The 19,497-nt window shown below is 36.8% G+C and overlaps 1 protein-coding gene across 1 annotated transcript in view; it reads left to right on the forward strand.

Moving 5' to 3' along the window:
* The window catches only part of ALDH1A2 (aldehyde dehydrogenase 1 family member A2), a 445,853-nt gene extending 434,459 nt beyond the window's left edge, over window positions 1-11,394 (forward strand). The window contains exon 13 of the mRNA XM_044078904.1: window positions 10,199-11,394. Within this exon, the coding sequence (XP_043934839.1) occupies window positions 10,199-10,271 (73 nt within the window). The 3' untranslated portion in view covers window positions 10,272-11,394. The remainder of the gene's footprint in view (window positions 1-10,198) is intronic.
* Window positions 11,395-19,497: the final 8,103 nt, after the last annotated feature.

Below are 19,497 nucleotides of genomic sequence, written 5' to 3' on the forward strand. Positions count from 1 at the left end.
AGAAGTATGTAAGAGTGGTACAGGATATGTACAAGGGTAGTGTGACATTGGTGAGGACTGCGGTGGGAGTGACAGATACCTTTAAGGTGGAGGTGGGATTACATCAAGGATCAGCTCTGAGCCCTTTCTTATTTGCAGTGGTGATGGACAGGTTGACAGATGAGATTAGACAGGAGGCCCCGTGGACTACGATGTTTGCAGATGACATTGTGATCTGTTGTGAGAGTAGGGACCAGGTTGAGGAGACCCTGGAGAGGTGGAAATATGCTTTAGAGAGGAGAAGAATGAAGGTCAGCAGGGCTAAAACAGAATATATGTGTGTAAATGTGAGGGAGGGTAGAGGAATGGTGAGGATGCAGGGAGTAGAGCTGGTAAAGGTGGATGAGTTTAAGTACTTGGGATCAACAGTTCAGAGTAATGGTGAGTGTGGAAGAGAGGTGAAGAAGAGAGGTGAAGAAGAGAGTACAGGCAAGATGGAATGGGTGGAGAAGAGTGTCTGGAGTGATTTGTGACAGTCGGGTACCAATAAGAGTGAAAGGGAAGGTCTACAAGAGGGTAGTGAGACCAGCTATGTTATATGGGTTGGAGATGGTAGCATTGTCGAAAAGGCAGGAGTCAGAGCTGGATGTGGCAGAGTTAAAGATGTTAAGATTTGCACTGGGTGTGACTAGGATGGACAGGATTAGGAATCAGTATATTAGAGGGTCAGCTCAGGTTGGACAGTTTAGAAACAAAGCAAGAGAGGCGAGATTGCGTTGGTTTGGACATGTGCTGAGGAGGGATGCTGGGTATATTGGGAAAAGGATGCTAAGGATGGAGCTGCCAAGTAAGAGGAAAAGAGGAAGGCCTAAGATGAGGTTTATGGATGTGGTGAGAGAGGACATGCAGGTGGTTGGTGTGAAAGAGCATGATGCAGAGGACAGGAAGAAATGGAAGCAGATGATCTGCTGTGGCGACCCCTAATGGGAACAGCCGAAAGAAGATGATGATGATGAGTGTTGAGCAAGAACAGAACAGGCTTTTGGCTAGGATGTCTTTCAGAGTGGTTTTGAAGAATACAAGTGAGTGTGTAGACCTGATGGATATAGTATGGAGTTCCAGGCCTTAGCAACCTGATATGAGTGCAGACAATGCAGATTTGATAGGTTTGTGGAAAGATAGGTGTTTTTGGTCACTGGCTCATACTGACTGACTGGGAACAAAGTTGTGTAGAAAGTTATTTAGTTTCAGGCAAGCAGATGGATGCTGGATTGTTTTATAGGTGGTTAGAAAGCTGTGTATATGTTAGTTGATAGGATAGTTCTAACCAATTTAGGCTTTATAGTGCTATACACTAGTGAGTTCTAAAAGGGAGTTTTGGTGCAGATTTAGGAACTTTGTTTTAGTATTGTTCAGGTTTTGATTTTTGTGATACTTGGAGGTTAGCAAGGCTAGGAGCACCATAAAGAAATGTGGGAACGAGATAAGTAATGGCAAGTGCAGCTTTAGTTGCATCAGTGAAAACATTTTTGGCTCTATAAAGCATCCCTAGTTCTTGATGAGTTTTTCTTATGCAATTTTGTATAAGAAGGTCAAACTGAAGATTATTATGCAATATTATCCGTAATAATTTACTATGAAAAGTGACTTCATTAGTTGTATTATCAAGAGAGAGAACTTTACATTTTGTTTATGAGAGAGATTTGGGGGAAAAGTAGTTTTTTTTTTTTAGAGTTTTATCATGAGTTGTGAGTTACAGACCAATGTTTCAGTTGCTGTTAAAGCTTCCTGAGTAATTTTTGGAAGTGTGCCACATTGTCAGATGTTTAGATGAGTGTGCAGCCATATGTATACTGTATTAAGGAGGCCTGTTGTGTGGATGTATGGAAGTTGTTGGTGAGAATGTTAAAGAGGAGGGGTCCAAGGATAGAGCCGTGTAGTACACCGGTGGTGATCGGGAGGTAAGGAGAGAGTGTGGAGTGCCATTTTACCGACTGATACCTACTGGACAGGTAGATTTTGAACCATAAAAGGCTGGGCTGAGGGAACCCTAATGACTACATTTGAAATATAAGTTTGCTGTGACAAATTGTGTCTAAGGCTTTAGACAGGTCTAGAAATAAGGAAGAGATTAGTTTGTCATTATGTCTAGTTTATTGACGGTATCTGTATAGGGTAGAAGGGCAGTGTTAGTCCTATGAAGGAGGAAAAGCTATATTGTGTAGGGGATTGGAGCTCGTTCTGCAGCAGATAGTTTAGCAATTGCTTTTGAATACATTTTTTGAGTATTTTGGAGAGCGGGGATAAGATTACTATAGATCTAAAGTTAATAATGTCTGTTAGACTTCCTCCTTTGTGCAGAGGAATAATGTGTAACTTTTCCAGAGGGAGGGAGGGAGTGGATGATTCCTGGACTGATCTATTTAGAAGGTTTGAGACTGAATAGGTAATGCTATTGGCTGCTATTTTAAGGTACTCGCAGGAAGCTCATCAGCTGAAGTAGAGCACGGTTTGAGCTTGTTTAAGAGTAGTTTTATATAGGATGTGGCACAGGTTTGAAGGTGAAAGTGGACGTGGTGATACGTGGCTGCTGGGCAGGGTTAGGATTAGATGTTGGGGAATCCTTGGTTTGAGATGCTATACTATCTTTGAAATAGGAGTTGAACTGTAATATGGTTTCGAGTAATGATTTATAGAGAAGTTAGGATTGAGTTTATGGCCAGGATGCAAGATTTCTTTAATGCATGCTCAGAGTTTTTAGAGTTGTGTTTACTATTATTCTGAAAGTATTCATAGTTTTTTGTCTTCATAAGTTTGGTTTTTAGTATGATTGCAAGGCATTCCCAAGTTTTCAAGATATTGCGGTGTTTTATATTTTTGCCATACTTGCTTTTTCGCTGTCCTGCATTAACGTTCTGCTCATTTAGTACAGCCAAATTATATTACTTATTTTTAGTCTCTTCCTTCTAGAAAGTGCAAGGCTATTTAGGATATTCAAGAAAGTTGTACTGAATTCATTTACAGCATCACTGAAGGGAAGAATTTTAGGAAGTTCCAGTTAATAGATGATAAGATAGTAATGAACATTTCCAGGTTAAACTTGGAAAGGTTGAGTGTTGTTTTATAAACATGCTGTTTAAGTGAATGTATGAGAATTCTGGTTGTATAGATATACCACTCTATGGAGTTCATTTGTTTTTCAGAGCTGCAGTAAACACTTTTATTTGCCATCTGTGTTTCAAGTATAAGGGAAACTCTTCTTTTTATGTGTTGTATTGACTGTCCCGGAAATGTGGTTTGCTGTGTTTGATATGAATTCCATTACATTGGATGTGTAACCCAAGTATTAGACTGGAAAAGAGATGCATTAGATAATCAAAATTGACAAAAAAAGTATTTTAGATTTACATACTACGTATCAAGTTAAGGTGTGCAGTGAGTTTATTTTTAAGCACATATGAATGCATCTTAGGGACCAGAGGAGTTGGGGAGAAGGACAATGTAAGTTGGTCATCCAAGTACTGCCTCCATACATGCCACTCATCTTATACATTACTTCATAGTTTCACCATGTTTGACAAATGCAGATAAATACAATAAATCACTGTTCTCATGATGAACATTGATCATTCCTCCACTGACAATAGCCCACTACTTTGGATTTCTGACCGACAGATGGTACAGTCATGGATACTGTCATTTATAAGTTACTCTACATTGTCATTTTTCATCCCATCATATACCTGTATCCCATACCACAACCCACTGTGAAAAAAGAAACCTTCCCAAGTCTCAAAGACCTCCAAAGTCACCTAAGGCCAGACTGGTCCTTAGCAATCACTAAAGCACACACGAAAAGCAATACCAAACATCCTACATAAGCCTACAACCAATGGTTCCCAAGAGCAAAGCCCATAAGGCAAGCCTATTCTTTACCTTATACTCTTGTCTTTGGGGACTACATTTTGCAACACAGAGATGCCCCACTCACTAGGTTAGACAAGGAGAAGATAATAGTTTATTGCCTATATGGAGACAAGATACACAATATCACACACACTTTCTCAAGTTACTGCACCCCAAGTACCAATATGATTATATCATAGTCCATGGGGATGCAAATGACCCGAGATGTACCTCACTGGACTATATGAAAAGAGACACATTGGATCTCTTGGAATATGTATCACAGATAGGTATAAGGGTTACACTGAACAGCATTCTACTTTTGCAAAGGATGATGACACATTATTTACATAAAATTATTGATTTTTATCAATTGGCTTAGTTTCTGGAGTCACGCCAGGGGGATCCAATATCTGTCAGCCAATGAGAACATGGTCAAAAGATCATGTTGCTTTGCCAAGGATGGGCTGCAGCTATTCCCCTAGGCTTTTGGATATTGGCTTAAACTTTATCCACCCTCTCAGAGTATTTGTTAGGCAATGCCAAAAAGACAAAACTACCAACAATGTGAAAAAGTCTACAAGCAGCCTTATGGTATTGCTGCTCAATGCCTGGAGCTAAAGAAAAAACTCCACACCCTTCAAGGCCTCCTCACTCTGCAGAATGCGGAGATCTCTGCCATGACTGAAACTTGGCTTAAGCTGTAGAAAGTACTCCAACAGTAACTTCCACATATTTAGACCAACACCAGCACAGAGTGGAACCAATTGTGGAGGTGTCATTATCTGTAGTAGCAAAAAAATACCTCCAGCTTGATTAAACAGCATGATACCATGGAGCTCATTCATGTACAAGTCACCATAGATAAGGTCCATCTCCATATAATGGCCAGCTACAGGCCACCATCTATGAATCTCTCAGCTGTTACCAAAAGCTACTAGAGGTGCTCACCGTTCAGCCAAACACCCTGTTCATAGGTGACTTTAACTAGGCCTCTCTAGACTGGGAAATTTACACTGCCTCAGACTCACAGGCACAATGCTTCCTGGACTATATTAACACAACCCTCCTGGAACAGATAGTGCACACTCCAACAAGAGGATCAGACATACTGGATCTGGTAATCACCAGCATGGGAGAACATTGAACCTCCCCCCATGTCAAATCCTCATTAGCGAGGTTGGATTACAAAGCTGTTTCATTTGAAGTAAAACTCAGCCCTGAAAATACAGCTAAAACTCAAACAGTTAGGAACTATTCTAAGGTAAACTACATCCTATAAAATTACAGTTTGTCAAAATGAATGGCTCCCCTAACTACCTATGAGGAATTATTTACAGAGTCCCCATACAAACATGAGGTTAGAATTGGGGATTCCACCTCTACAAAGAGGCCAGTCAGAAGTGGAGTCCCTAAGGAATCAATCTTTTTTGGTATTTACTTCTCTGAAGTCAAGGCCAATGTCAGTGGTCTCTGGATGACTAAATTTGCAGATGATTGGAAATTAGGAGCTGTCATTGAATCCCACAATGGCACAAAGGTTCTCCAGGAAGGGACAAAGTCAAACAATTGGTGTCAGAGCCATGGACTAAGACTAAATGCCAGGAAATACATAATAGTATCCTTCAGGAAGTCATTCACACCTGGTAACTATCATATTGACAACACCATTAGAGCTGACACAGTAGTTAGGGACTTAGGGACACACATAGACAATAATCTAGCCTTTGACCATCACATTTCTATGGTAGAGAGAAAATCATTTTATGTTGCTCAACTTATAAACAAAGGTATGTCATCTAGGTCCAAGGAAGTCATTGTTCCACAGTATTCAGCTTTCATCAGACCTGTCATTGAATACAATGCCCCCTTTGGTATGTACGTAATCAGGCATATCCAACAATTGGAACGTCCACATAGGTTCCTCACTAAAAGAATACAGAGCGTAAGTAAAATGTCCTATACAGAATGACTTAAGGCCCTATCGCTGAATTCTGTCTCCTACAGGCTGTTGAGGGGAGATCTATGCCTGGCACACACTCTGATAGACCTCCTGCATATCCACAAAACAAACTGCACCAGAATTACTCATTCTAAAGACTTAAACCTTGCCTGTAATATAAATAAGATCTGCTGGAGAGACAGATATCTACCCCAGAGACTATCCTGCCTCTGGAACAGGCTCCTCATCCATGCGAAGCAGAGTTCCTCCCTAACTTAATTCAAGTGTAACTTCTACAATTGGATGAGGAACAGGAAATTCATCCTTGGCTTGGCACCTATGTCTCTATTGCACACAGGCAACCTGTAAATGTTTCATCTCCTAGACCCCGGTTTGTAAATGTTTAATCTCGCAAGACCCTGCTTACACTTATCAAATGTACCAGAACTTGTTAGAGATTTGGGATGCATGGCTAGGCTTAAAAAGTCCCTTGTGGTGGTTAGCATAATAAACACCTATGAATCTATGTGAATGGCTGTGCAGAGGCTGCTGTTCTTACCAGATATAAACCCAAAACAAACACTAAAACCCAAACAAAGACTAAAAATAAACCCCACTGTGGAAATACTCAGCTAAATAGGGTATACAATAAAAGAAAATTCATGACCAAAATTAGGAAGAGCAGCTCCCTTAAAGTTAAGTGCTCTCTTAAACATCTAAACAAGAAATTAAGAGGTGCAATTAAGTCAACAAGGCCAACTATGAGGTCAGGATAGTCCCGCAGTCTAAGGACAATCACAAGGCCTTCTTCAGCTGTCCATAATCTTAGAGGTAACACCCAGCAGTGTGCTGAACTGGTGGTGAATGGTACCACCTTCACAGATCAGGGTGACTTAGCAAATCTACTGCCTGATAAATTTAGCAAAGACTTCACCCCATCTCCCCTCCAGCTCCACCAGGTGAAATTCCCTCTGACATACTTTCCCCAGCTATCAGCAGGGACTGGGTGCTGGCAGCACTCACTAAAGCCAAGAACACTGCATCCTTGAGTCTTGACAACATCCCTGGTTACCTTCTGAACATTCTAAAACATGACCTATCAGGACCACTTGAGGCACTCTTCATTTACAGCATTGAAGCTGGCTATGTTCCAAGTGAATGGAGGAACACAGCAGTCATTCTCCTCTACAAGGGTGGACTATTATCTTACCCAAGGAAAAGGAACTACAGACACATCAGTGTAACAAGCTTAATATGCAAAGTCATGGAATGAATTATCATGGAAATGATAAACAGGGACATTGGCAACTGACAGACACTAGACCCATCCCAGTTTGGATTTGTTAAGAGAAGGTCATGCCTACTTAAAATGGAAGACTTTTTTAAGAGGGTCAGCAAGGCAATGGATGAAGGTAAAACAGTGTATACCATGTATCTTGACCTGGCTAAGACATTCAGTACAACATCACAATCAGGTTTTGTTGACGAGCTCTCTGAGCTAGACGTAAATACTTACATAAATTGCTGGCTTGCTGGCTGGCTCACATACAGGACCCAAGAATTCAGGATTGGTGAGACAACCACTACCAAGGCACTGGTCAACAGCAGAGTATTCCAGAGGTCCATGCTGGGCCTGGTCCTGTTGGCATTTACTCTCTTAGTGCTTAGTGTATTCTTGATATTTTTTTTACAAATTATCGTTGCACGGGTTCGATGCCCCATCCATTCAGTTAAGTCCTTATAACTTCAGGATACATGACTGAGGGAAGATTTGCAACCCCTCAATGCCACATGTTTGAAATTGACAAAATCATATTTGAAGTACTCCCATAACTGATGTAGAAAAGTTTTTGTTACCACATATCACTTCTCATGTTTTCTCTTCCTCAGTGCCACATCTAACTATACACATGTGAAAACTCAGTGATATAGCTGATTTCTTGTGCTCTAGTGTCTTGTAAATGAAAGGAAGGAAATCATTTGTGATATTTCTAATTTAATTAAATAAAACAAATCAATCCATTTTCCAACTTCCCACTTATTCATTCCACTCATCATAGGCAAGTCATTTCTTTGTGTGATACAGTGATAAATAGCCGCTTGCAATAACATTGGCTCAGACATCATTGTGGAGAAGCCTCTTCTCATTCCAGAAATCCACATATTTTATAAGGGTCTGACCAAAAACATGAAGTAAAAATCTGGACATTCTTCGAAAATCTGGACAGTTGAGGAGTATTGAGGAAAAGTGTGAAGGAACATGGCTTTCTCAACCCACTCATGGTAAGAGGGGGAACATAACATTTGTGGGCACATTGGGCAGTGGGCTTTACCTGGCAGAGGCTGGGGAAACCACCATTTGTGCCATATGGGAGAGGGCAGGGCTGGTTGGAGGAATTTTACTTTGCAGAAATGAGAGAATGGGTTCAGCATTGCCCATCCCTCCACGATAACTTAGCATGTGTGTGTACATTTGGGTTAGGGAGAAAAAAATAAGAAAAATCCACAAATCTTCCTGATGGCTGTATGAATGATGATCCCTCCCAACTGACCCTCATCCTGGTGATAGGGAATGAACAGGCTGACTGCCTGTGGAAGGTAGTGGGGGAATGAGAGCCCCCCCAAAAAACTGACACAAAAATAAAATATGCACATCAAATTAGTTGAAAGATCATAATTTTGTACTTCAAAAACCAAAGAAGATAACTGCTTTAAATTATGCTAGCAAAATGAAAAGACAGAATATGATGAATATAAACTTGCCATTTGGAATGTACCTGAAATTTAATAGCGTCATTTTCTATAAAGTAGGAAGGTTGCATGCAGAGGAGTATTAAAATGTGGGACAAAAAAAAATTAAACAGTTAAGTTGGACCTTCAGTAAAAAGTACCTTGGGAATAAGAAGCTAGAAACTCTTTAAAATATTTACCTTGTATTATTTATTAGTGGTGTCGTCAACTGAATTTCTGGCATTTTGAGGAGAAAGATATTCCTTCATTTCAAGATTATATTTATATGAGTGAGATAAGTCTTGTCATGACTTGTTCAGTTATTTGTTACTGTGAATTGTAACAGCTAAAGCTTTATTCAGCTAATAATCAAACTAATAAATGCTGTGTGAGCCTTTGTTAAGTCACACTGTTCTAACTGTATAGTCTAACAGTCAGAGAAATGAGTTATGAATGGGAATATTCATGGTTAATTAATATCTTCTCTTTTGTCTATGTCAAGCAAAAAGTTTTCTCCCACTGCAGGTCAGAGGTTACAATTGCATAATCACTTGTGAACAATCAAGTGCAAGTACTTTGTGATTCAGGAAAATTAGAGGCAGTTGAAGGACAGAGGTGCATCAATAAATGCCAAGTCACTTAAATGACTCAGCTTATGACAACCAGCACATACTCTTTGTTGACACGTCTAACTCCAGGTTCAAGGCATGTAGCTCTGAATGTTATTTAGCATATACGGTGCCTGTTTATCTTTGAAAGTAGCTATCTGTAACTTGTAAGTAAAGCAGGAAGGCAGAAAGAAAGGATGAGGGAACAAAGAGGGAAGGAAGAAACACGGAGGAATGAAAGAGAGAGGGAAGAAAATGTATTTTCTTTAAGGAAAGTTCTAATCTAATTCTTCTCATGTCAAGCCTATTTATCAGACAGCCCATCTGTTATCACCAACAATAATTCACTCATGTTGAATAGACCACTTTTTAAACTGACAAATAGGGGAAAGTGCGCTTTCTAAAAGTGGGCAGTTAGCTGAATCAACCACCATGTAATATCTGTGCACAGAATACAACAGAAGGTTACAAACTATACTAAAGGAGCATTCATTTCTGGAAAATAAATGCAGGTGTTTAAGAAGCAATTGTCAGAACTACTTGACTCCCAAATGCATTGCTTTTTTATTCCATAATGTACCTTAATATAGGTACCTGTTAATCATACATATTATTATTTAAGTTAACATTTTATGATGTGCATTGTCTATTTTATTTGCATTATAAAGCCTGCCCGATAACAGGTCCTTGTTAATATGCATTGTCTATAATTTCAACTCACAGTTTTGTATACTTTGAGGAATTTACTGCTCATATTGTTTTATTATTCATGCATTTATTGTGTGCTCTTTATGGAGCCCAGGTCTTTGCTGAAAAAATGTCTGATTCTTAGTTAACCTAACTGGTTAGCAAATAGTTAAAATAACATAATAGATGAAATCATTGTTTCATTTAGCCTAAAGAATCCAGATACAGCTCTGTGTCTTTTGGTGAGGATTTTTTTAGTGTATATTGATAAATGTTACTTGATAAAATTAATTTCTGAATATGTGGATGATATCTAATATATTATATATATATCTTTTTTTTCCAGGGGTGAATACAGCTTGAGGGAGTACACAGAAACCAAGACTGTTACAATAAAGATTCCACAGAAGAACTCATAGAACTGTTTATATTGTGTAGTTCAGAATGTGGTGCAACCGTTTCCCTTTCTGGGACAAGCACTCAGGAAAATATATATATTAAGCAGTACGTGTTTAGATATTTTATATTGCATTACTGATGCAACTAGATTCATGTGCTTTTAAACCACTTGATTCCCCTGTGAGTCTTATATTTTCTACAGAATAATTTTGGAGCATAGTCTTTAAGATATATTTATAATAATAGCAATGTCCTCCACTCTGCATTTTAAAACAATATATATACTGAGTTTAGTTGGAACATATGCACAGAGAGTTTTAATTGAACATATTTTGGGGGAATACCACTTTGCTTGAAATTCTACTGAATCATATAGTAAACAATAAAGGACTTAGAAGTGTGGTTGAAGGACAATGCACAATGTGAAATATAGCAAAATGTTATTGTAGTTTTCTTTTGAAGTGTTTCAGTATTCTTATCATTTCCTTTATGTGTTTGTTGTATTATTTGTCTTTATATGTTCTCAGAGTGATTTGGACAATAGGTCAGTTTCTACTTTCCAGTCTTTGAACTCTGTTACCATAGCAGCCTATGGTGCACATCACATCATATACATGGCTTCCCTATACCTCATCGAGTGCAAACTGGACAAGGTTCTAGCTGGTTGAGTTCAACTCTCCAATTTCTGTTTTCCTTTGGAAATTACTGCTGATGTGTTTTCTATGTGCCCCAGCATTTTAGTATTTGTTTCCATATATTTCCCTTGTTTTATATTGGTGGAAATATGGAGTTGTTGTGTATATGTATGTGGGAGACCCTCCCATGAGGGGATGCAGGGTGGTTTACCTCATGATAAAAGTGCTTATATTTAAGATTTTCATCCAGTTGAATTCCCAACTAATTGTGCTTGATGAGCTGATTCCTCACTCAGCTGTAACTCAAAGAGTCATAGGTGAAGCTATATACATATTCTGTAAAAGAAACATGCAGCTATGCATTTGTATACAGCAATTGTAGATTTTTTTCTTAAATGTCCAGTGTTTTGTAGTTCCTGATTATGTATATACAATTGTATGCTATAAAATGTAAAAATATGAACTATTTTCCATGGAGTTTTCCATTAAAAAAGTTTACAGAAACAAATAAGTTGACTATGCATTTTTGTGACTATGAATTGAAAGACATATAATTCATGATTTATTTGTAATATAATCTTGATATTTTATAATTTTATAATACGAGAAATCTGTCATCATTCTTCTAAAAATATAGATTATTGTAATGTAGTAGATTACGACATCCATCTGACAAATTTTACTTTGAATTCCATTTTGAAACAGTTTGGAGAGGAGTTTGAAAATGCTTGTTTTATGGGGCACAATCATCACTACTATATCCAAAGGGCGCCCTCTCCTGCATCCCTCTTCTTATAGTTAACTCTGAGGCTGTTCTGACTTTGTTGAAGGATGATTCCACCTGTGTGATCCAAGAATCCTAATGAACATTGACTGACTCTAAATTGCTCATCCTACACCACATTTGGGCACTTCCCAGGCTGCCATCCTGTGCCATAATTTAAGTTATCAAATAGTAATATTTGTCATCTGTAATATATATGTAATATATGATAGTCTAGGGTATAGTAAATGAAATAGGTCATACTTTGGATTTTAGGAACATACTGTTACAAAATGAGATTAGGCCCAATATATCCCATTCACTTGTTTTTCATTGAGCTGACTTTTTAGTATTATATTATATTGTATTGTACTGTATTATATTTATTTTTATTTACTGGATTAATGTACCGATCAACATTTGCCTATTTTCAAACACAGTCCAGGTGATTTAAAAAAGTACATACATAATTAGTAAGTTAACGACTAAGTTAATGACTAACATTACAAAGGATTGTAGATAAACCATTGCTCTGCACTGAAGAGAATAAGACAGAAAAAATAATACATTTGGAGTTGTTACATAATAATAATAATAATAATAATAATAATAATAATAATAATAATAATAATAATATTGGCAAAAAGGATAGGAGAATTAGGAGAGACTGAAGATAGACTGAAGAAAAGGTGGCAGCAGGCTAAGTGATGCTGTGATCTCTGTGAAGGTCAGCACATAATGTCATCCTATTTTTCATCAATTTCAGAGGACTGTAGCACTGTGGTATATTTATTTTTGGAAATATAGTAGTGAAACAATCACATTTTGTTAAAGTGGGAGGGTTGTGGTAACATCAGTTAATTTTAGAAATGTATGTAGAGGGAAAGATACATAGATAGAGAGATAGATAGGGTCTATGTCAGAACATTGAATGATTAAAATCGTGAATGCTCTAAAGAGTGAAAATGCTGGATTTCAAACTCATTATTGTGGAGGGCTGCGTACCTACACCCCCCCACTAAATATATATTCCAACTCTGAGATCGCACTACAGCGAGGAAAGGGCAAATATTCTGATCTTCACTGTACTGCAATCTCAAAAAAGTACTTTGAGGTCTGTCATTTTCGCTGTTTAGGGTGTTTGCGATTTTAATCATTTGATGTTCTTATATAGACCCTATAGATAGATATATAGATAGATAGACAGATAGATATGAATGCAATTCATTTGATCCAAAGTTGGAATATCTAAAAGCTGTATCTGGCACAAAATATCCATAACGCACAATATTGAAAACTTGGAATTTGCCTTTTTCTACTGTTGTGTGATCCAGGAGTTGGTATATATAAGCTGTAGGGGTTTGGGGGATGCAAAAGAAAATAAGTTTTGTTTTTTGATACTTAGCAATTTAATATTTAAGTGTTAATTATTTTTACATAACCCTTATATATCTATATTTATCTATTTCTCTCTCTCGCTATATATATATATATATATATATATATATACACATATATATATATATATATATATATATATATATATATATATATATATATATATATATATATATATATATATATATATATATAAATATATACATTTCCACAAAACATCCAAACCTCGAACACACACACACAAATCTGTGCCCCCATTCCCAATGATAACGTTTTATATATATATATCGATCACATTACAGTGGGGAAAAGGGCATATTCCCCATTCCCCTCTGTACTGCGATATTGCATTGACAAAGCTGGTACACTTCAAACAACTGATATTCAATCAGCTGTACCAGCTTCCTCAGCTTTATTTTGTTGATTGGATGGGATATGCCTTTTATTGCTAGAAAAGACAGAGTGCATTTTAAGGCAAATAAATGCTACTCTACTTGGTTGTCAGCATATATTCTCTTAACTGTCTTTTTAAAGACTGAGGAAAAATTACTTTTCAGTTGTTCTCTGTTTTTTACTGCTTAGGGACTACAAAATTACATTTCTTTAAAGATGTGTGTATGTGTGTGTGTGTGTATGTATGTGTGTGTGTCTGTGTGTGTGTGTGTGTGTGTGTGTGTGTGTGTGTGTGTGTGTGTGTGTGTGTGTGTGTGTGTGTGTGTGTGTGTGTTTGTGTGTGTTGCGTGTGTGTGTATGTGTGTGTGTGTGTGTGTGTGTGTGTGTGTGTCTGTGTGTGTGTGTGTGTGTGTGTGTCTGTGTGTGTTTGTTTGTGTACAAGAGATACAGAAACAGCAAAAGTATAAATAGTACACCCTACAGGCGAATGCAAAAAAGCAGATGCATTTCGCATATATGAGAAGACATAAAGATGTATTTTCACATCTTTGCCTTTTAAGTGTGTTGGGCATTGAGAGCCACAGTATATGTAAAAATAGTAATTAAAGTAAAAAGTATTATCTTTTAAGTTAGTTAGATACTTAGACCATAGTTGCCATACTTATAGAGGTTTAAACTCTAATTGTTTATTTAAAATGTATCATATGGATGAATTTTGCCTTAATGATTTACTTGCAAGAGGATATTTAATTAAATGTGTAAAGTGCCTGATGTTTGGTATGAGAACCGTAATAATGAGTGTTGTTAAAATTGTCAGGAAAGGGAAGCAGCAAACGATGAAGAACAAAACAACCTCTTTCCAAATGTTAAAAATTAAACAAAAATCAGCAATTCAGGCAGTATCTGCATACAGCTGTAAGTTCACTCAAGTAGATGAAAAAATCTGACTTCAAAAGTACCTCCAAATTGTTTGTCAGGCATACTCAAACTGAAAATTATAATTTAGGATATTGTCTTAGTTTGAGTGCTATTGTGCAGGTGGATATACGTACTCATGTAGATGTGATCATTGATATTGGGTAACAAGATGCTATTTTAAGTCAGGAAAATCTTATGGAAGGTTTTGATCAAGTGGAGGAAGACTTTTCTAAACAAGTTAATGATATTTCTAGGCCAACGCTAGTAAAAATTATGCTGTACTGTGTAACAAACATTTGTGGAGTGAGGTCGAAGAGCTATCAGTAGAAGATGATATGACTCAAGTTACTAAAATGTTGACGAAGGGCTCTAGGAATAAATTCACTATATTTAACTGAGCAAGAAGACGAAGCTTGCAATTTTAGCAATTCCAATACATGTTCTATTAGACGAAATGAATTAAAAAATTATGAAGGGAATTCTAATTATTGGTGACTCAATGTTGAGAAGTTTGAGAAATACTAAACCCAAAGTGAATGGAAAGTTAGTAACCGTATCATACCTGAGGAGATGTAAGATGGTCAATATAAGGGATGGTATTAAAAATATATACAATAATGGATTGAGTTATAATGTATTTATTTTCGTGGGGGCTATAGTGATGAAATAATGACAAATGATGATTCCTTTCATATCGCTGTGAGAGATATAATAGGTTTGAATAAAACTTTTAGCTTTCAATTAGTCTTTGTTTATTATTTTATTTATTTTTCATTTGTTTACTTAGGAAAATCCAACTGGACACATGTCCTTTTTCAGTGGAGGCCTGGGAAGAAAAGCTCCATAAATAAACTACATAGAAAACAATGGTTGAATAACATAATTAGAGTAACAGTAATTATGTCAAAGACAGTTACTGAGTGAATACCAAGCACAGTATTGAAGTATACAGGTGCAGACATATACTGAATATATACATACAAGTATGTACAGTTAACAGAAAACCTTCCAATAGTTGTCAAATATAACTTATAGGGAGGGTTGGAAGAAACTGATAGAGTGGAAAAGAAAAATGGGCTATCCAGGAGAGATGCAAGTGCAGAGCCAGGAATTTGTAAGGTGTATTTTTAGGAGTTCATTAAATTGTACCGATAAAGTATTAGCCGCTAGTGAGTTAAGTAGGTTATTCCACAGTTTGGAAGTGTAGTTGGAAAAAAGTGGTTCTCCTACTGATTTCTTTGCTTTAGTGACTTGTAGAAGTAGTTTGTTGCTAGAGAGAAGGGATCTTGACATGGAATAGGTTTGTATGATATCTTTGAGAGCAGGGATTGTTTTCTGATTGATAGAGTATTTTATGAGCAAAGGTTAGTTGATTAAAGCAAAAGAGTTGGGGAAGTTCAAGCCACTTGAGCTGCTTAACTGATAAACAGTGATGTGACTTGCATGAGGCATTAGTGGCAAACTTGGAAATGTTATTGTAACAGGCTTCAAATTTGGCAAGGTTGGTATTGTGGAGGTTGGTTAAGATTGGGGAGGCATATAAGAGACTTGACAATAGATGTGTTCTAGCAATAGTGACTTTTGTACTGTTTGTCAGAAATTTGCTGTTTCTATATAGGAGACCAAGTTTCTTATGGAATTTTTTAATGGTTTGGATTATATGAATGCCAAATTTCAGGTTATTGTCGATTACAACACCTAGCAATTTGGTTTGGGTTGTTGGGGTAATTATTATTTTATTTTTGGAGAAGATGTGAAAGCTTAGGGATGATGAGGTAGTCCTAGTTGGGCAGAAGAGAAGAAGTTTTGTTTTATTGGGATTTAGAATGAGTTGGGAGTTGGTCAACCACGTTTCAACAGATAAGGAATCTTGGGTAATGGTATGTAGGTCTTTGAGCAAGGATGCTGAGCAGATCAGTATAGTGTAGTAATAGGATTTGGTAATGGTAGGTGTAGTGTGATGGGATTGGTTGTTGGTTGGGTGGGTGTGGATGTGTTTAAATATAATAATAGGGATAGTTGGGATGTGTGGGAATTGGGAGTAGGGTAGGGGAGCTGTGTGCCCCAGCATAGCGAGGACAAACCGAGTGGGTTGAACCGACAAGGCAGAGCAGAGCACCAAAGAGGCAGAAAAAATATCTACCAATTATGCTAAATTATGCTAAATTATGCAGCAGGTCAGTGCCACACAAGAGACCACAAAGTAAGTTGTAGATTTAGTGATTTAAAGTAACACAGTGGACCTGCTGAAATTCTATTTGAATACAGTAATATGGGTGTGTGAAAGAATCAATAACTTTGGGGAATGAGAAGAGGGACAGGATAAGGGACTGCTGTATTCTTGTAAGTGTGCACACCACTAACAATTAAAGACCCACAGGCTTTACACATAGACTACTGCTATTACACACTAGTATCATGTAGGACATATACTGCAGTAGCTTTAGGACTTTAGTGATATTCTCCTAGCACCTCATTTTCAAGGAGGTATAAGAATTTAGGCAAGGTCCCTTATAGTTTTTTTAAGGCATAAGACATTATTAAACTGAATACATGTAATTTTGCTTGGGGAAATTTTTGATGACAAGACTATATATTTCACTAAGGACAAGCTACATTTGAGTTGTGTGAACAATAGAGTTATGGGGGTACATCTAATAAAACTGATTAAGAATTTTTTAGAGTTGATCCAATAACTTCCTTAACTCAAATAATACCACATTAAGATGCCTGATGACAAATGCTCATAGCTTAAACAATAACTTGTGGGACTAAAGGATACTATATCAGATGATTCAGTTGATTTTTATTTTTATTTTATTTTACATTTGTTGACCGGGCTAGTCTAGCTGGATATATGTCCATTTTCAGTAGAGGCCCGGGGAGAAAAGCTCCACACGTAACATAATAATGACAGACAGACATATTGTTAATAAAGAGTACAATAAAAATAGAAATATAAATCAATTTTGTTAATAAAATCAACATACATTAAGGAACTCAAACAGTTTAATATCATACATAATGTTTGGTCAGTTTCAAAGCATTTTACCTAGTACATAAAGGTTATGCAATAAGGCATTTACCATATGGATAACAGTTAAAGCTCAGAAGGGTAGAGTAGTAGAAGGAGAATGTAAGATGAATAAAAGGGAAGAGGCAGGGGTTAGGAAGAGAGAGAGGAAAAGAAGGAAGACAGTCAGGAGGAGGTGGGAGAGATGGGAGAAGTAGGTCAGAGCATAGTGGGACAGCAAGGGAAAAGAAACAGGGTAGTTGCTAATTAATAAGCAAAAGAAGGGTAAAAGGAAAAGAGAGGGTGGAGAGACGGAAGTTAGCCTGCAGTACTACAAGAACAAAGCCAGTGGTTTTGGAAGTACAGTTTGATATGTTGTCTGAAAAGAGGTAAGGATGAGATTAGAGTTAACTCCTTGGGCAGCAAATTCCATGCTCTTCCTACAGTATTGGTGAAAAGAGAGTCACCAGCTACGTTGTGGGCCTTTATGGGTTTGGTCATAAGTTTACAAGAGGAACGAAGAGAGGTAAGATTGTTATAAGGGAGTAAAAGTTGTGAAAGTATAGGGGTGTTGGTAGGCTGGTACAGTAATTTGTGGGCAATAGTAAGTTGTGAGATAATAAGACAGTTTTGTAGTTCCAGCCAGCCTAAGTGTTTCAAATTGTGGCAGTGATGGGTTCTAAAAGGGTTACCAGTGGCGAAGTGGGCAATGTTATTGTAGCAAGTTGCTAGTTTGTTTAGAAGTTAGTTTGTATAGAACAATGATAAACTACTAATTAGAGAGACTTCTTAAGGTAATAACAGGAAACCATTAACTATACCAGGGTTTACAGGGCATCATATTTTTAGACTTGGTCAAGGGGAGGAGAGATATCAATTTTTTATTTTAACTATAACTCTGCATTAAAATTTGGTGATGAAATGACCGGATTTCTAATAGCAAAAATGATACACAGGAGATTCATTTGTGAAGTAGGCATATCCCATCATCCACCAAATATTTCTAAGGAAGTTGATACATTCTTACAACAAATTAGAAATGCTTTTAGAACAATGTTGATATCATTGCAGGTGATATCAATTGTCCTAAAATTGATTGGACAGGCTCTACTGCATCAATTAAAATCTATAAATACATTAATAACAGTATAATAAATTATTTTTCACAACTACTAAATAATTATCCATGAAGTAAAATGTTTTGGATGTTACATAAGTAGGTCAAGGACTGAAATTAAATGCTAGTAGTGCCGGACATCAGCTAGGGACATTGGATCCCTTGTGAGTTATTTTTGAGGTTTCAGTTTTCAATTCAGTATCAGTTAAAGGGAATTAGTGAAAATAATCACATCAGCCTGGTTTAATTTAATAAATGTTGATATCCAATTATGGAACTGGAAAGAGATTTAATGATTTAATAAAACATTATGTACCAACATGGCTTAAGCCTAGGAATAGGGTAATTAGCAAATTATCTTATAATATAAAGTTATCAAAGATGAGAAGAGAGAATAGAAAAGAACAGTAGTGGAAACATTATAAAGATCACACACAGTTATAAATAAAAGTAATTATGGTAAATTTAGAAAAAAATAGTTAAAATAATAACGTGAGATTCAGCTATGAAATAAATCTAGCTACTAAAACAAAGGATAATAACAAAGATGTATTTGAACATTTAATAAGTTATGGACTTGATGATACTTCTGGAATAGTGTTAAAAAGGATCTGCATTATATTACAGAGCAAAAGAGTTGATGCAATGGTTTCCAGATAGTTTTTTTAGCAATACCTCATATAGTAACCCACAAAAAATGTCTCCCTTGTTGGTAAATGATATTTGTTCCAATTTACAAGACAAATGCATAATTCAGGCTCTATCAAGTATTAAACCTAGTTCTGCAGTTGGAACACATGGCCTAAATGGATATTTTTGAAAGTGATTGTTGAGACACTGATTCCTTGTTTGGTGTTTCTTTTTCAAAGAACGTTTAGTGAACCATCTGTGCCTGATTTATGAAAATAGGTGATTATGATCCCAATTCAAAAAGAAACTAGACCATATGGTGCAAAATTATAGTCCAATGAGCACCACATGTACCTTGGGCAAGTGTTTTGAAAGGGTA

The sequence above is a fragment of the Protopterus annectens genome, chromosome 7.part1, assembly GCF_019279795.1.
Source record: "Protopterus annectens isolate FY-2018-M chromosome 7.part1, PAN1.0, whole genome shotgun sequence".
In the NCBI taxonomy this organism is placed as follows: domain Eukaryota; kingdom Metazoa; phylum Chordata; order Ceratodontiformes; family Protopteridae; genus Protopterus; species Protopterus annectens.